At 41.5% G+C, this 19,582-nt stretch overlaps 1 protein-coding gene across 2 annotated transcripts in view; it reads right to left on the bottom strand.

Moving 5' to 3' along the window:
* Positions 1-5,134: 5,134 nt before the first annotated feature.
* Positions 5,135-19,582, bottom strand: part of PRKAG2 (protein kinase AMP-activated non-catalytic subunit gamma 2) — a 277,365-nt gene continuing 262,917 nt past the window's right edge. For both annotated transcript variants that reach the window (XM_082661762.1, XM_082661763.1), the window contains exons 12-16: positions 17,753-17,918; positions 17,400-17,437; positions 12,837-12,983; positions 9,975-10,068; positions 5,135-6,277 (exon numbers count right to left, since the gene is read on the bottom strand). In XM_082661762.1, coding sequence (XP_082517888.1) covers positions 6,246-6,277; positions 9,975-10,068; positions 12,837-12,983; positions 17,400-17,437; positions 17,753-17,918 — 477 coding nt within the window. In that variant the 3' untranslated portion in view covers positions 5,135-6,245. The remainder of the gene's footprint in view (positions 6,278-9,974; positions 10,069-12,836; positions 12,984-17,399; positions 17,438-17,752; positions 17,919-19,582) is intronic.

The raw sequence follows: 19,582 nt of genomic DNA, 5'->3' as shown, positions 1-19,582 counted from the left end.
CCGAAACGCTGTCGTTTTGTGATGTCTTTTCGAGGGAGGTTTCCAGTGTGCGCCGCGTGCGGGGACGGAGAGTCCCGCGTGGGGCGGGGGGCGCGGGGACCGGGCGGTGACGGGGCGGGGGGCGCCCCGCGCAGGGAGGCCCTGCCGCCCCGAGGCAGCCGAGCCTCGCGCTGGGGCGGCCGGGACGCCGGGGAGCTTGTTGAAAGGGCGGCGGAGCCCGAGGTCTCAGGTGTGCACGGCCGGGAGGCGGGCCTCGGGTGCTAGGCCCTCGGGCCCCGGAGCTGAGGCGCAGGAGGCGGCGGGAGGGAACAGGCCTCAGCTGGAGGGGCGCGGCTCTGCCCCTGGGGAGTGGGAAGCGTTTCTTCCTCAAAGGCGCCCTGGGACCAGTGGGTCACTGGAATGAGCGAGGTGGCCCCGGCCTGTGGCGAACGAGCACCGGTGACACCGGGAGCGCTGGCCAGCCTTCTCTGCTGTCCTGTGGCTGGGAGGGCGGGGGTCCGAGATGCTAGAGTCCTGACCGTGGCGAGCAGGAACGGCCGTGGCACCAAGCCTCTGTCTTCAGTGCGCCAGAACCAGGCGTTTGCTCTGGTCGCCGACGAAATCCCGTGCCTGGGGTGCAGGTTTTCCAGGGAGGGAGACACAGGGTTGAAGTCAGGACCGGTGTTTCAGCGAGTTTTCAGCTTCTGATCTGTGAGGTGCGGAGCTCGGCAGTGCTTCGGGCGCAGAGATGTCTGGAGAGAACTGGGCACCTGAATTTCTTCCAGCTTCCCCGCAGGAAGGAACCTCAGTTTGCTTTGAGAGCTGAATACTTGTACTCTGCCCTTGCTGAGGTCGACATCTAAAGGTAAGTGTTAATGCAGTGTGTTTGGAACAAGTAAGATGGGGTGATCCACAATGAGGTGGAATTTCAGTGGTTTCTCGTGAAGGTGTTTTAAGTGTGCTTCATACACGGACTTACAATTATGCCAGCGTTGTAGGTGATTTTACGTGAGAATTTAGAGTTTGTTCTCGATTTCTTTATGAAAATAAAATAACGGAGTGAAATTGACTTTCCACGTATTTCCCTGTGGGTAGCAGTTTTCTCCTTAGAGTGCTATTAAGCAAAGCAAAAGCCCCTTTTTTGGTGAAAATGCTTTGGAAGGAGATTATGATGAGGGTCATATGGACCCATGGAATTGGCCTGTGGATTATTTGAATTGTCTCCTTTCCCAGAAAGGCTGCCCACTGAGTTTTTCTTCCAAAGACAGGTGGATTCAGTTAGGAAGTAACAAATACAATCACAATACCAAGAAGATTCTAATCGTTTAGGGCAGAGTTTCTAACTTCACCACTACAGACATCTTGCGCTGGATACTCTTTGTCATGGGGGCCGTCCTGTGCAGTGTAGTGAGTTTTGTGGCACCTGTGGTCTCTACCCACCACATGTCAGTAGCACACAGCCCCTCTCTCCACCCCCAGTGGTGACAACCAAAAATGTCTCCACTTTGCCAAATGTCCTCTAGGGTCAGAACCTCCCCAGATTGAGAACCAGTGGTTTAAGAGGACTGTCTCTTCATGCAAAGATATTTCTCTAAAAAAATGTTATGAGAAATGTTATCGGCTCAATACGTCTATAAGTTTTTCTCAGAGATTAGAATACAGAACAGATTCCCTCCATTTCTGGAACAGACGTGGTGTTTCTGATACGCTCTTCCTTTCAGATTCGTCACTTTTGTTCACAGTCTTTGGAGGTGCTGTCAGTGTGAGGGCCAGAGTCACAGTGGGCGCTTAAGTGAACCCATGGCCCGCTGGGTCTTAGCGAGCCTCAGGGTGATGAGGGCGCTACAAACACTTGAGGCTTGTCCTGCAAGGGTTTCCAAAGTGAGTTCTCTCTCTCAAATTGTTTAGACGTTTCCCCTTAGAATCCTTCCTTCACTTGGCCTTCAAGTGCCACTTTTCCTTATTCCTAGAGGGGCACGGAGAAGCACGTTTTCTGTAACCCAGTCTTGATCATTTGCTGGGAACAAATAACTCTTAGGTGGAAACAGAAGGATGATGGATCTTTGTTAGTTGTAGCCTGACCACTAGACTTGGTTGCTTCACTTAGGCCACTGTGTGTAACACATCTGCTCCACACCCTGATGTGCTTGACCTGCCCACACAACTCAAAACCCTTAAACAAACAAACAAAAAGGTACGCTTGGGGGATGGTCAGAGGCTTGCAGGACATGTGTGTGCGTCGTGGGAGGAGACAGTGCTGACATGGTTCTTCGTTAAGTGGCTCCCAGCTATCTTCTGAAGCAGAAGACACACAGCATGCCTCCTTCACACCGTGCATAGTCTGTGCACGCTCCCGTATGCTACACAAGCAAGGGGCGGAGTGACAATAGATACTTTGAGTTTAAAAACTGTTATTTTAGCAGCTTTGAGATTTTTTACTTTTCCCAAGTATTTTTTTCTTTTTTAAATTGAGGTATAGTTGATTTACAATGTTGTGTTAGTTTCAGGTGTGCAGCAAAGTGATTCATATGTGTATATACATATATTCTTTTTCTGTTTATTTTCCACTATAGATTATTACAAGATATTGAATATAGTTCTCTGTGCTATACAGTAAGTCCTTGTTTTATCTATTTTATTATTATTTTTCGCTGTGTTGGGTCTTCGTTGCTGCACGCGGGCTTTCTCTAGTTGCGGCGAGCGGGGGCTACTCTTCGTTGTGGTGCGCAGGCTTCTCATTGCCGTGGGCTCTTTTGTTGCAGAGCACGGGCTCTAGGCGTGCGGGCTTCAGTAGTTGTGGCTCGCGGGCTCTAAAGCGCAGGCTCAGTAGTTGTGGCGCACGGGCTTAGTTGCTCTTGCCGGACCAGGGCTTGAATCTGTGTCGCCTGCGTTGGCAGGCGGATTCTTAACCACTGCGCCACCAGGGATGCCCTGTTTTATATATAGTAGTGTGTATCTGTTAACCCCAAACTCCTAACTTACCCCGCCCCCCACTTTACCCTTTGTTAACCATAAGTTTGTTTTCTATGTGAATCTATTTGTTTTGTAAATAAGTTCATTTGTATCACTTTTTTAGATTCCACATATGTGATATCATATAATTTGTCTCTGACTTCACTTAGTATGATAATCTCTAGGTCCATCCATGTTGCTGCAAACGGCATTATTTCATTCTTTCTTATTGCTGAGTAATATTCCATTGTATATATGTACCACATCTTCTTTGTATATTCATCTGTTGATGGACACTTACTTCCATATCTTGGCTATTATAAATAGTGCTGCTATGAACATTGGGGTGCATGTATCTTTTCGGATTAGTTTTTGTCTTTTTGGATATATGACCAGGAGTGGGATTGCACGATTATATGGCAACCCTGTTTTTATTTAAGGACCCTCCATACTGTTCTCCATAGTGGCTGCACTGATTTGCATTCCCACCAACGGTGTAGGAGGGTTCCCTTTTCTCCACACCCTCTCCAGCATTTGTTGTTTGTAGATTTTTTGATGATGGCCATTCTGACTGGTGTGAGGTGATACCTCATTGTAGTTTTGATTTGCATTTCTCTAATCATTAGCGATGTTGAGCATCTTTTCATGCATCTGTTGGCCATCTGTATATCTTCTTTGGAGAAATGTCTATTTAGGTCTTCTGCCCATTTTTTGATTGGGTTGTTTTTTTGATATTGAGCTGTATGAGCTGTTTGTATATTTTGGAAATTAAGCTTTTGTTGATCACATTGTTTGTAAATATTTTCTCCCATTTCATAGGTTTTCATTTTTGTTTGTGGTTTCCTTTGCTGTGCAAAAGCTTGTAAGTTTGATTAGGTCCCATTTATTTTTGCTTTTATTTCTTTTGCCTTGGAAGACTGACCTAAGAAAACATCGTTACAATTAATGTCAGAGAATGTTTTGCCTATGTTCTCTTCTAGGAATTTTATGGTGTCATGTCTTATATTTAAGTCTTTAAGCCATTTTTGAGTTTATTTTTGAGTATGGTGTGAGGGAGTGTTCTAACTTCATTGATTTACATGCAGCTGTCCAGCTTTCCCAACACTACTTGCTGAAGAGTCTTTCTTTTCTACGTTATGTGTTTTTGCCTCCTTTGTTGAAGATTAATTGGCCGTAGGTGTGTGGGTTTAATTCTGGGCTCTCTATTCTGTTCCATTGATCCATATGTCTGTTTTTGTGCCAATACGATGCTCTTTTGATTACTGTAGCTTTGTAGTATTGTCTGGAGTCTGGGAGGGTTATGCCTCCAGCTTTGTTCTTTTTCCTTAGTATTGCTTTGGCAATTCTGGGTCTTTTGTGGTTCCATATAAATTTTAGGATTATTCTAGTTCTGTAAAACAATGTCATGGTAATTTGATAGAGATTGCATTAAATCTGTAGATTGCTTTGGGTAGTAAGGCCATTTTAATAATATTCTTCCAGTCTAAGAGCATGGGATGTATTTCCATTTCTTTGAATAATCTTCAGTTTCCTTTATCAGTGTTTTATAGTTCTCAGCATATGTCTTTCACCTCCTTGGTCAGGTTCATTCCTAGGTATTTGTGGGGGTTTTTTTGGAAAGAGTTTTAAAAGGGGTTTTTAAAAACTTTCTCTTTCTGATATTTCATTGTTCTCCAAGTATTACCATTAGCCTAAGTCACAACCACTACTATTTCTATGGGGAAAACATAGACAAAAATCTCCTCTCATATTTGGCCTACTAGGAGATGAAAAAATTGACACCTAGCACAAGAAAATCTGCATGGCCATTTTTAATTAAATATGTTCTATTTAATAATGGAGAAAGTTTATGAATCAAATCATTAAGGTTTTTTTCTGTTGATGTAAAAAAGAATATGAGAATTCATGTTCTCCTTTATTTGGGGAGAAATATCTAAGTGGGAAACTGCATGTAGAATTTTAATTAATATGTGCTGACAGGGAGATCAGCTCAGTGCTTTGAGACCACCTAGAGGGGTGGGATAGGGAGGGTGGGAGGGAGACGCAAGAGGGAGGAGAAATGGGGATATATTTTTACGTATAGCTGATTCACTTCGTTATAAAGCAGAAACTAACACACCATTGTAAAGCAGTTATACTCAAAGATGTTAAAAAAAGAAATGTGCTGAAATACAAAGTATTTTAAAGAACTTCTGTAACAAGATGGCAGATAGTAAGATTTATTTTAATTTTTCAATCTGCAAAAAAACCCCCCAAAACAAAAAACCAAACTATACTCACACACACACACACACACACACACAGATATATGTATATATATATAGTGTCAACATTTTCAGAGCACTTACATTAGGAAACATTGTGTTTCTCCTCACCATATGACAATACTGTATATGCCACAGTAAAATTTACAAAACAATCGCATCAACAATCACACAAACGTCATGATTTTCATGTCAAAACACAAGAAAAAATAGACATCTTCCCGGCACTTTGTTTGCAGCCCCACAGAGAGGTTCCCACAAATGCTGTTAGAAACTTCAGCTTTTAAAACCTAACAGCGGCTATTAGAGAAGTCATATCCTTTCCAGATCAAACTTAATGAGAATTTCGCCCTTTTAAAATAGCAACCAATGGTTTATTAATGGGTACGGTGAAGTTTACCCACCAAAGGATGTGTAAAAAATTGCATGAAAGTAAAAATAAATAAAGCTGTTGTAAATCAGCCTTGTTTACACTATAGTTCAGAACAGAACACTAACACATAAAACCATCATTAAAGTTTTATAAAGTAATTATTTATATTCAAATTACAGCTATTCAACAAATCTAATGAAAACAAACTGATTTGGTAAAGGTTCAGACGTTCACACTCCAGCAGTGTCAGTTCACAAGGACTCTCCAGCTGCGATGGGCAGTAGTGATGACATATCGCTGTTCTGACATAAGGCACTAGATCTCAATATGCCACACACTCGCCTTATGTCATATTACCTGTTAGATACCAGTGAATTCTTTAAAATGAAAAATAATAGAAATTCAGGACACAGTGCACTTTAATGACATACAGCATCTGAAATCTTTCAGACAACGGTTTGAAAAGAGTCTTTTAATGCAAGCTCGCATCTTCAAACACAAAATCTTTCTTTTTTATGCTTAGTTTCAACATCACTGGAAAAAACACCCATCACTAAACCCTGATACACATTCTCAGCCATTGGACTCTGTTCTATCGCAGTCAGTGTTCATGAGGCAAAGCGTGACCCAGCATCTTTGTTCAAGTTCTCCTGCAAGGGCTCCTCCACTCACGGTTGTCATTCGGTTTCTGTCTCCTTCTGCTTGGCACCTATTAGGAGATGGGAAAGGAAAGTTTCAAAGCCATATAAAAATACGTTGCAGCTGTGCATGTCCTACATGAGCGCAGTGGTGGTTCTCTGCCTGGTGACACCTACCCGCACCTGCAGAGCCTTAGGAGACGTGGGGAATGAGCAGGTGAGCTCCAGGCTCCCCATCCCCACCTGCCATCACTGCAGCACGCTTTTAATCCATTTTGCATATCGTAATTCTAGCACTCTTTTTTTTTTTTTCCTTCTGGCCATGCCACAAGGCTTGAGGGATCTTGGTTCCCGGACCAGAGATTGAACTTGGGCCACGGCAGTGAAAGCACGAAGTCCTAACCACTGGACCATCAGGGAATTCCCTGCATATCATAATTCTAAATATGCAAGGTTTAATTTGGAAAAGAAGAGGGTTCTGCTGCTAAAAGTTTTTAAAAGAAATATGTATTTAAGTTTTAGCGAAGGTGCAAAGTATTTCTGTTGTACATACTTATAAAAATGTAAAAGCATTAAACATGCTTACAGTAACTGCACATAAAACCTATTCTCAGCTTGCCAGGATATTTTGAAATGGGTTGGGAGGGGGAGCTGCCATTTTTTTCATTACAACAGATTCTGTATTTTCTCATCAGACACTAGAAGACACTCAACTTTGAAAGAGATCAACACTCTATAAAAATAAGGGGCTAAAATTGTAGCTACTGCCATCAGGCTGCTTACTCACTAGCTGCACGTGTGGATACTTAGGTTTGTTTGGAGAGTCTGAATTAAGTTGGACAGTGAACTACTGCTAAAAACTTTTTAAAAAAGAGAAGATGTTATTATATCAAATCAGTATCCTTAATGGGGAATTGTGTCCATTATCTGGTGAAAAGAATAACCACCGGTACCTTTTATTCACATAATAGTGGATTCTTTTAAAAAGCATCTCTTACTGATTATTCCATAAACATCCACTCAGCAGGGCTTGTCCAGGTATGGGGCTTGTCCTGGGTATGGGGTCTGACGGCGCACAGCGTTCACACATGGCTGTGGTTTCAATCAGAGTATCTCTGGAGGGCCACTAGGCCTGTGTCAGGCTGCTCATCCTGTAGCTGAAGGGAGGGACGGAGGCTGCACAGGTGAGCAGCAAGCTGGCCCACACTCACACAGCTCCGAGGGGACAGCGGGGTTGGACTGCCCAGGCTGGACCTCTAGTCTGATGCTCGCACCACACGGTCACCCGAGTATGCTAGCGTCTGATCTGATGGAGGCGCTCCCTCTCTTCCAAGACAGCGCTGCTCCCGGTGTTCACCGGTAATCCAGTTATTAGGAATACAGGGGATTTTCCTAAATGAACAGCGTTATACACACCGTGCTACAAAGAATTCTAATTCGACTATCCCTGTCTTTACAATATTTATTTCTGTGGTAACAAACATTCCAAATCCAGCCGTGGAACAGGTTTCCTCTTTGCATTTTCATTCATGCTGACTTGCATTAATAATTTAGAATTTTTGAAATATCAAATTTGGATGGAAATTTAAACTCATCCAGGCGAACATTCTCATTCTTACGGTTTGTGACACCAAGACATAGAGAGGATAAAGAATTGCTTACTCTGAATTGGTAATGCACAAAGAATCTTGGCCACGGGGACAGAAGCGAGTTGACATTTGGCCTGACTCAGCCCGGCAAGCTGTGTGCCTTGGCCCAGGGCCAGCTGACTAGAAAAGGGGCATCTTTTTCTGAAGGTGCCAAGTTACGTGCCTGTGGGGATGAGCCTGCCTGGAGATGAGTCCTTTTCCTAACATGCACAGAGGAGCTGCACAGCTGACCCTTGAACAACACTGGGGCGCTACCCACAACTTATCCTTTGTATCCACGATTCCCCTCCATATCCGCAGTTCGGTGTCTGTGGATTCAACCAACCGTGGACTGTGTAGCACTGCAGTATCTACTATTGAAAAAAATTCACGTATAAGTGGACCCATGTTGTTCAAGGGTCAACTGTATATAAATGCAATCCCACTCTTTGCATTGGTCCTGCTTCCTTGCTCTGTTTCGTCTGTGGGGTTCATCCACTGTCCGATACAGCTATGTGTGTTCACCATCAATGCATTCCACTAATGGACAGAATGCAGTCTGTCCGTTCTTCTGCTCAAAGATATTTGGGTTATTTCCAGTTTGAGGTTATTACAAGTAATGCTGTGAACAGTCTCACATTTTTTAGTCCTTTTCTCATGACTACAGAGATTATCATGAGCCATAAAAAAAACAAAAATGAAATCCTGCCATTTTTGACAACATGGATAGATCTCTCACTTATTTCTAAGTGAAATAAATCAAGACAGAGAAAGATAAATACCATATGGTTTCATTCATATGTGGAATCTAAAAAGACGCAAGCCAAAACTGATGAACAAAGACAACAGAAGAACGTGGAGAACACAGCAGTGGTTACCAGAAGGGAAGGGGGTGGGGGTGGCTGCAGTGGGTGAGAGGCTCAGCTGTATGGTGGTGGATGATAGCTGGTCTTGGGGGGGTGATCACTCTGTAGTGTGCACACATGTTGAACTCGAATGCTGTACTAAAACTTATGTAATGATTAAAAAGAGGTTACCATGAATTTCAGGTTCTCACGTATCTGACATTTGAAAATGACTGCAACAAGCCCCGTGTCTAGAGTTTCTGACTCAGCAGACATGGGCTGGGCCCCACCTGTGCGTTTCTAACAATGTCCAGCTGCTGCTCCTCTACAGCCTGCTGGGAGTCACCGCCCCGCCCCCCCCCCCCCCCCCCCCCCGGCCGGAATCACGCCCCTGTCCTTCTCACTTAATCAGTGCGATCTGTTTCTCGCTGGTGATGGGGATTCCTTTTCAGGTGGGTATCTCCAGGCTATAGGCCAACTGTAAAAACTAGTCTTAGCCAGTGTGATTGATTTCTGAACTAAAGAAAAATCAATACCCTAGTAAAGGCACATTTTAATGTTTAACTTCTGAGAGTTCAAAGGGCACATGGTTTAGTCTCCTGTCTTGGCCTTGATCTGTGAGGCCTGAGGCTGGGTTGTCTGTACTTCATGTGGGTGGGGAGGGGAAGTGGAGGGCTGGTGGTTTTAGGACCCCTTCAGCCATTAAACGATTAAACTGTGTGACACAGGAGAAACACCAAAGGCCCCTCCCTCCCCCTGCCTCACGGGCTCCCTGACTGTGACCTGAGGGTTTGCTTAGAGTTAATCTGGCAGAAAATGAGTTTAGTCACCAATGTTTGGCAGTTAACGTAATTTCCATACACTATTAATGGAAAAACGTTTGCGTAGGTCAAACTTTTATATACTCACTACTAGTAAGCTTTTTTTTTCTTTTTGAAGGGTAGATGGTTTCAATACTTAGGTCCCAAAGAATTTCCCTCCTGATTTCCAGTTAGTAGTCCTAAACATAAAGCAAAACTGAGGAGATCTTCACTTTTTAATGGGCAAGGTTATGACGATCATGGCAATGAATCCTCGATTACTTAAGCACTTCTGGGTGTCGACAGGATGCTCTTAAGTCAGAATACTTTCTATAAGCTTTTCAAAACCACAAAGAAAATGAAAATGGTTTACAAAGTACTGCATAGAAAGGTGAGGCTGGCAGGTGGGCGAGGGAGGGCTTGCTGCCCCGCATCCCCGCCCCTGCCCCGGCTCCCTGCGCACTTACAGTAAAGGTCAGACACTGGCATTTATACCTGCAGGGGTGAGTATCAGGGCTTGCAGAATATCCGACAGGGAAATAATACCCACGATGCTGTCTGTTTCGTTTACTACCACCAGCCGATGGACCTGCAGACAAGAGGAAAGGAGGCCACGTGTGAAAGTTGAAATAAGTAAAGGTTTAAAATGGACGTTAGAAAAAAAGTCTTTCATGTGCTATACAATGAACAGATCCCACAAATGAGAGAAAGTAACAGTGCACAGAGCCATGCAATGGTCTTGGCTCTGTTAAAATGCAATGCTGATTTGCTTGACTACTTTTAAGAAAAATTAGCCAGATATGTCCTGCTGAGTTTTCTATTTTCAAAATATTAATATATGAAAGATAAATTCAAAACATTAAGTATCACAGTAGCTGCTTCATGTGGCTCTAATCTCTAAAACGGTTTTTAATTTTTAAAAGTTGTATCTCGGTTTCTATTAACTATCAGATAACTGTTTTTACCTGGGAGAGAAGTCCAAATAAGCAGTGAAACTAAATAAAAGGTCACTGCTCTTAGATTATATTTTCCCTTTTCTCTATGAAGTTCATATATTAAGAATAACAGAGGATGATCAACTATGATCAAGTGAAATAAATTACATTCACATCTTGTTTTCTACTTGAAAGTCTTTTATAAGTGAGTGGACAATGTTCTGAGGTATTACTATAGCAAAGTGTCCTTAAAACAGGAAAGGAGGGAGAGAGCATCATGCTTCTCTGATTTAAAAGCTTTAGAATTTAGGCTTGAGGCAACCACATGCCAGTCGGTTACCCTGGAGATCCTCTTCTCCACACTGAACAGTTAAAACCTGCTGGTACAGAATGGGTGGCACAGGAGGGAGATGGGAGGAGCGGGGATATCATTTTTATAGTTCGTCTCTAATGATACTGTGCCGGTGATGCTTTTGACATCATAGCTTGCTTTTAGGTTAAAAGAGAAATCACTTTGTCATCTTTCTCATGCTAATCAACATAAATTTCTTTCAAAAGCTTCTCTAGAAAAAGTTATGTTCTTCAATAACCCTGTGATATAACACAGTTATCTATTTAATCATAAGTTGATTTACATCTAGGGCCAGAGAATGCTATATATTCTATACTAGACACATTTTGTTGTTAACATTTAATAATGATAAATAACTATCTTTTGAACTACTAAAGGTCAAGGGGAAACCATTTCACTTAGAATTAGTTCTGTCAGACAGAAATGACCACCAAAAATATTATCATCTGTTGCTGAGTCTAAACTTATGAATGTTTCTTTTCTAAAAGCTAGTGTGATATTTGTCATATAAATAAACCAAATCATCGCTGATACTGTATACCCTTCTCCTAACAAAGTATGTTGAAGCTGGGAATTCCCTGGCGGTCCACTGGTTAGGATTCTGTGCTTAAACTGCCGAGGGCCTGGGTTCAGTCCTTGGTTGGGGAACTAAGATCCCACAAGCTGCTCAGTGCAGCCACAAATATACTATATATATATATATAAAATACGTGTGTATATATATGTGTATGTATATATATGTGTATATATGCATGTGTGTATGTATGTGTATATATGCGTATATGTGTGCATATATGTGTATGTGTGTATATATGTGTGCGCGTATATGTGTGCGCATATATGTATGTGTGTATATGTGTATGCGTATATATGTGTATGTGTGTGCGTATATATGTGTATGTGTATATGTGTGTGTGTGTGTATACACACACACACACACACACACATACACACACACATGTTGAAGCTAAAAACTGGTTTGTCCCCCAACAAGGAGTCATATGGTGAAAAAAATTAATGACGAAAAAAGTCAAGGTGGGTAACTTGAGAAAACTTTAATTACACCTGTATTTCCCTCAATAACCTATTTTCATATTAAAGTTTGTGCGGCTCACCAGATGGACTTCCAGGACAAGCCAATCACTTTCTTCTCCTACCTGACAGTAGCACGCGCTCAAACAGAGGTCTTGGGAACACGAAGGCGTGCTGGCGTTCTCCACAGAAACAGCCGTGTTAATACTGAGGTGCGAGTCTTTCTAGTCTCTTTTCTATGCACGTGCACTTATGTTAACACGAAGCATCACACTATATATAGTAACTGGCCTTTCTCTTAGCAATATATTATTTTTCCATATCAACAGTATTCTCCTTAAACATGATTTTTAATTGTTATAAAGGATTCCATCAGATGGATGTGGTCCATTGTCCTTAAAATTAGGCAGGAATGTCTTACCTATTTCTGCTTATGATCTTCAAAAGGCATATACAAAAGAACAATAAAAACCTTAGATGTATTCCTAAGTCAATTAGAACCCTCTGGAAAACTAGTAATGGATGTTAAATTCAAGTAGAAAAAACTTCGTGTTGAGACTAGTGAAACAGGGTAAAAGCCATGGCAGCTGAAGCTTGGGGAGTCAGCTCTGCTAAGGACGGAGCAGGGTGTCTTAACTTAAAAAAAAAAGATCAGAATACATTTTATTGACTTACTTGTTAAGACCACATAATTACACATTTTTAGCTTTAAATTCATCAATACTCTAATGAAACTTAAAGCTCTTGGGACTTCTGTTTTCTCAAGTATGTTTTAAAACCATGAAAGTATCTTTATTTGATTCAGCTATGATGTCAGGACTTATAAATGAAATTCAATTCAGTGAACATTCACAGATGACCTACTATGTGCCAAGACATGTGCTAGGTTCTGGAGCAGGGAGACTGTGTCACGGGACTGGACTGGAAGGCTGCCTCACGGGCTGGTCCTGTGACTCAGAATTCCTGGGGCACTGTTTCCTAGTTAGGTGCTCATGGCAGACGGGGAGGTGGGGAGGGACCTGGATGCAGCCACTTTACCTCGGCTCTCACTATTCTGTCCACGATGGTCTCCAGTACTTCCAGCTTACTGCACTTCACTACGCCTTCGAAATACTGTGACCGGTGCTGCAGGGCCTGGGTCACTGTGATGTCTAGGTTGTTGTATGTTTTTTCAGCAGCAAGGTTCTATAATAAAGTAACAGTGAGTTATATCCTTCATTTCAATTCACATTTAATGACCAAAGTTAGTTCAAAGCAGCCTGTTCCTTAAAAACATTAATGTTTATCATAACTTAGTACCACTGTACCAGCTTATGACATGCCATCAGTACTGTTATTTCATCTTATCAATAATCATTTAAAGCTTATAAGGTGTACCTTTATTATGAAGCAACCATTTAAAACGGTTAAATTCTGACTGTATGTCCTACAGAAGATTCCCCTAGCCTTACCCTATAGGTTCTTTTTTTTTTTTAAATTGAAGTATAGTTGATTTACAATGTAGTGTTAGTTGCTGGTGTACAGCAAAGTGACTTATTTATATATATATATTTTTATTATAGGTTACTATAAGATATTGAATATAGTTCCCTGTGCTATACAGTAGGGCCTTGTTGTTTATTTTATATACAGTAGTTTGTATCTGTTAGTCCTAAACTCCTAATTTATCCCCCCACTTTTACCCTATGTTCCCTGAATGAACAGTGTTTTGAGAGGTGGAGTAACACCTGCAAAGGGTGAGAAGTCCCCAGGGTTAGGGAACAAGGCTTTTGCTAGAAAGCCTTTGCAGGGGTGATCACGGAGGAAGCCCTGTAGATCGGAATGGCTGCTCAAGGTTCTGATTAATCTTACAGGGTCCCACCCAACCAAATTCCAATAAGCCTATTTTTTTGGTGTCTGTTATATTAAACAGAATAAGATGAAACAAAAGGGTCTGAGACAGCTACAAAAGAATACTTAATGCTATGGTCAATATTAAGGCAAAAAAACGGTATGCAGGTTTGGGGCTATCAAAGTTTCAGTTCCCTTTCTTAGAAATCATGTAAAACTCTTAAGGAAATGAATTTAAATGAATGGGGGAAAAGTATCCAGTGGAAGGATGTAGTACCAAAATCAATCTAGTAAATTTAAACCAGGGAATAAAAAACAGAACTTTACATAATGCCATTTGCTGTCCTCTTCAGAACAGTTGTTCCCAATTAGCAAGTAGTGGGATGTGGGTGACCAGGAATCCACCTGCGCACTAAGCACATGCCTGTTGGCAGAATGAATCAATGTCTCTGGTATAGAAACATGACTATTTAACACATACACATGCTGTAGTAACAGATAAGTGACTCATGTACTGAAAAGACAAAGAATTATAAAATGCTACTAATATGGAAAGGTACAGTCTCCCAGGACTGAACCAGGAAGAGTCAGAAAATATGAACAGACCAATCACAAGCATTGAAATTGAAACTGTAATTAAAAACCCACAAACAAAAGGCCAGGACCTGATGGCTTCACAGGTGAATTCTATCAGACATTTAGAAAACAGCTAACACCTATCCTTTAGAAACTGTTCCAGAAAATTGCAGAGGAAGGAAAACTCCCAAACTCATTCTATGAGGCCACCATCACCCTAATACCAAAACCAGACAAAGATACCACTAAAAAAGAAAATTACCGGCCAATATCACTGATGAACATAGAAGCAAAATCCTCAACAAAATACTAGCAATTTGAATCCAACAATACATTAAAAGGATCACACACCATGATCAAGGATTTCTCAGAATCCACAAATCAATCAGTGTGATACACCATATCAACAGATTGAAGAATAAAAACGTATGATCATCTCAATAGATGCAGAAAAAGCTTTTGACAAAATTTAACACCGATTTATGATAAAAACTCTCCAGAAAGTGGGCATAGAGGGAACCTACCTCAACATAGTAAAGGCCATATATGACAAACCTACAGCTAGCATCATACTCAAGGGTGAAAAGCTGAAAGCATTTCTTCTAAGATCAGGAACAAGACAAGGATGCCCACTCTCACCACTTTTATTCAACACAGTTTTGGAAGTCCTGGCTACGGCAGAGAAGAAGAAGAAATAAAAGGAATCCAAATCACTGTTTGCAGATGACATGATAGTATACACAGAAAATTCTAAAGACGCTACCAGAAAACTATAGAGCTCATCAATGAATTTGGTAAAGTTGCAGGCTACAAAATTAATACACAGACACCTGCTGCATTTCTACACACTAACAATGAAAGATCAGAAAGAGAAATTCAAGAAACAATCCCATTTACCACTGCATCAAAAAGAATAAAATACCTAGGAATAAACCTACCTAAGGAGACAAAAGACCTGTACTCCAAAAACTATAAGATGCCGATGAAAGAAGCTGGAGAAGACACAAACAGATGGAAAGATATACCATGTTCTTGGAATGGAATAAATATTGTCAAAATGACTATACTACCCAAGGCAGTCTACAGATTCAGTGCAATCCCTATCATATTACCAATGGAATTTTTCACAGAACTGGAACAAAAAAAATCTTAAAATTTGTATGGAGATACAAAAGACCCCAAATAGCCAAAGCAATCTTGAGAAAGAAAAATGGAGCTGGAGAAATCAGGCTGCCTGACTTCAGACTATACTACAAAGCTGTAGTCATCAAAACAGTATGGTAGTGGCACAAAAACAGAACTGTAGATCAATGGAACAGGATAGAAAGCCCAGAAATGAACCCACGCACCTATGGTTAATTAACCTAAGACAAAGGAGGCAAGACTATACAGTGGTGGAAAGGCAGTCTCTTCAACAAATGGTACTGGGAAAACTGGATAGCTACATGTAAAAAAATGAAATTAGATGATTCTTTAACACCATACACAAAAATAAGCTCAAAATGGATTAAAAACCTAAATGTGAGACCAGACACTATAAAACTCTTAGAGGAAAACATAGGCAGAACACTCTCTGACATAAATTGCAGCAATATGTTTTCCCATCCGTCTCCCAGAATAATGGAAATAAAAACAAAAATAAACAAATGGGACCTAATTAAAGTCAAAAGCTTTTGCACAGCAAAGGAAACCATAAAACGAAAAGACAACCCACAGATTGGAAGAAAATGTTTTCAAATGATGAGACCGACAAGGGATTTAGTCTCCAAAATTTACAAACAGCTCATGTGGCTTAATATCAAAACAAACAACCCAATCAAAAAATGGGCATAAGGGGCTTCCCTGGTGACGCAGTGGTTGAGAGTCCACCTGCCGATGCAGGGGACACGGGTTCGTGCCCCGGTCCGGGAAGACCCCACATGCCACGGAGTGGCTGGGCCCATGAGCCATGGCTGCTGAGCCTGCACGTCCGGAGCCTGTGCTCCGCAACCGGAGAGGCCACAACAGTGAGAGGCCCGCGTACAGCAAAAAAAAAAAAAGCGTAAGACCCAAATAGACATTTTTCCAAGGAAGACATACAGATGGGCAAAGAGGCACATGGAAAAGATGGTCACCATCGCTAATGATTAGAGAAATACAAATCAAAACTAAAATGAGGTATTACCTCACACCAGTCAGAATGGCCATCATCAAAAAATCCACAAACAGTAAATGCTGGAGAGGGTGTGGAGAGAAGGGAACCCTCCTACACTGTTGGTGGGAATGTAAATTGGTGCAGCCACTATGGAGAACAGTATGGAGGGTCCTTAAAAAACTAAAAGTAGAGCTACCATACAACCCTGCAATCCCACTCCTGGGCATATATCCGGAGAAAAACATGGTCCAAAAGGATACATGCACCCCAGTGTTCATTGAAGCACTGTTTACAATAGCCAAGACATGGAAGCAACCTAAATGTCCATCGACAGAGGAATGGATAAAGAAGACGTGGTACATACATACAATGGAATATTTCTCAGCCATAAAAAAGAATGAAATAATGCCGTTGCAGCAACATGGATGGACCTAGAGATTGTCATGCTGAGTGAAGTAAGTCAGAGAAAGAGAAATATCGGATGATACCGCTTATATGGGGAATCTAAAAAGAAATGATACAAATGAATGTATTTTCAAAACAGAAACGGACTCACAGACTTAGAGAATGAACTTATGGTTACGGGGCAGGGGCAAGGTGGAGGAAAGGGATAGTTAGGGATTTGGGGATTGACAAGTACACACTGTTATATTTGAAAAGGATAACCAACAAGGACCTACTGTATAGCAGAGGGAACTCTGCTCAATGTTATGTGGCAGCCTGGATGGGAGGAGAGTCTGGGGGAGAATGGATACATGTATATGTATGGCCAAGTCACTTTGCTGTGCATCTGAAGCTGTCACAACATTGTTAATCGGCTATATTCCAATATAAAATAAAAAGTTAAAAAAATAAAATGCTACTAATATGTTATTCACTGCTAAACCAATGAATATTAAAAGTACAATTACTGTTGGGGAGTCTATGGAATTCTCTGATAAGGTCCTCATCCTCAAAGAAGCTAGGAATTGTTAAAATAGGAAAAGTCACAAAAAACAGACTAATGAATATGCTTTAAATGCATTCTAGATGACAGGTTTAACAAAATTAAAAATACTTACAATTACATCAAATTTGGAATAAATATCTACAACTTTTCCTAAAAATAAAAATGTATGTTAGAATAATATCTTAGAAACAAAAAACAGCATTTAATATCAATCTTAACTAGATATTCACTAAGAATTAAATATTGCTAAACAAAATAAACCTGACTATTTTAAAAGGGACATGAAATCATATCTTAATGGAAAATGTGAAAATAAGCCAGTATAAAATTCTTATTCTCCTGAGTACTCCTTGGTCTAAGTTTTCATTTCCCCACTTATCTGATATGCCAGGTCATTTAACAATAGTTTTACCCTAAGGAGATAAACCGTTGTTTCTGTTCAACTGGTATGGCTAGCACACAGACCTGACTCGTCCACAACAGGCAAGGCTGACACTCGTCTTTCCACGAAGACGTTCAAGGCTTTAATGATGGGAGTGTCTGGGTGTATGAAGGCGATGTTGTGGTAGGTCCCGATTCCGAGTGCACCCAGGTTCTGCTTCATGAAAGCAGGCTTTGGCATATCAGACATCTAGACAGGAAGACGGGCACAGATGCTCTAGAGCCAGAGCAGACCTTTTCAGTGTTCACATGTCCACATTCGATGAAAAACTATGTGCAACAAATTAGTCTTTTCTAACAATCCACCCGGATATCTGAATTAACATGAAAATGTTACATACAAGAACTGTGTCTTTTGTTCAAACCAGCTTATATGTTTATGCTTATTTAACTACTTAGTAAAAATACTGCAAAGCACTAACACTGTAACATTTTCTCCTTCTCTTCACCCACTGGAAAACCGGACAGGAGGGAACGACAGGTCTATTTGGAAATTAAGACCCATCAGCCACCGAGAATCTTCTTAAATTATTCATGTTAAATTCACTGTCCTGCTGTCATCATTAGGTAATGTTTATTAAGAACCCACACATTTCCAAACCCAGAGCGTCTGATGGTGGCTGTCTGAGCTGCTAAGCTAGTTCCCACACCATCCCACCTCTACACCCTGAATTCTCCATTGGAGGACTCCAATTTTTGTCTACTAGGAACAAGAACAAGCCAACTGAACAGAATTAAAAGAACATTTAAAAGTTAACTTTTCTTTTCACGGGCTGTTTTAAAGGAGGAGGGAGAAGTCAGAAGAGAGAAGTCTAGGATCATGTTTGACTAAAACAAAATAAGGTCTATGGTTTCAAAAATCCACCTTTTATAAAGGGTACAGTTGATTCCATCCTCCTGGTGTACCTTATAATTATCAGGAAAAGATGAACAATTAGAAGAAACAAAATGTTCAAGTCAAAGAGTTCATCAATATTCAAATCATGAGAATCCTAGAAATTTAGAGAGAAAAAAAGAAAGACCTATTAGGTCATCTAGCCCATCTCGATGCAGGATAAACCCCTGTTCATCTGCACACTTAGGCTGACTGTCAGACGTCTCTAAGGGCAACGCTACTTTTTCTCGGAACATGATCTCAAGGCAGTAAAAATCAGGTTCTGGAGTTTATTTAAAATTCTTCATTTTTATCTGAAAATCCCTAGCTGAATATTCTAACAGCATGATTCTAATTACCATATTGGCCCAAATATAAGGCAGTACTGGCAGAGGCCACCTCCTCTACTTGTTGTAGAGGAGAAGATGCCAAAGGCCTGTCTCAGGCTGTGCCTCCCCGTCGGCAGCGCGGCCACGGAAACGCTAAGGGCCTCCGGGCGCCGTCGGCCCTGTGAGCCAGGCGCCCTGAGCCCGAGGATCTAAGCCGCCTCTGGACACGGACAGACGGAGCTGTTAGAGGGAGGGCTGCTCCACCACCACCACCGGCAACCGTGGCAAAGCTACGCAACCTTGCTGAATGTTGTCGCTTCCAAATCAGATGAATAAAAATACCTACCTGAGAGGGTGGTGGCTAGGATTAGCTTTATCATGTGAAGTGCCTGACACAGCGTAATGCTTAACACTGTTTAGCTCCTCCCATGATTAGTACTGTTTTAAAATGGCGACTCTACGGGGTACGTGGGCTAAGAGCCTGGTACAGCCCCGCCCTGGGTCCTGGGCCCTGGGTCCTGTTAAAGCTCAGTGCCAAGGCGACTGCATGCGTTCAGCCCATGGCAGACAGGAAGTCTGACCAACAATGTCCCCGCCTCCTTAATTCTTCTTCCCTAGACTGCCTCTTTACCAAACTTCATGCTTTTTTTG

Source organism: Grampus griseus, assembly GCF_964374135.1.
Source record: "Grampus griseus genome assembly, chromosome: 9".
In the NCBI taxonomy this organism is placed as follows: Eukaryota; Metazoa; Chordata; class Mammalia; order Artiodactyla; family Delphinidae; genus Grampus; species Grampus griseus.
This window is presented reverse-complemented; position numbering and strand designations above follow the sequence as displayed.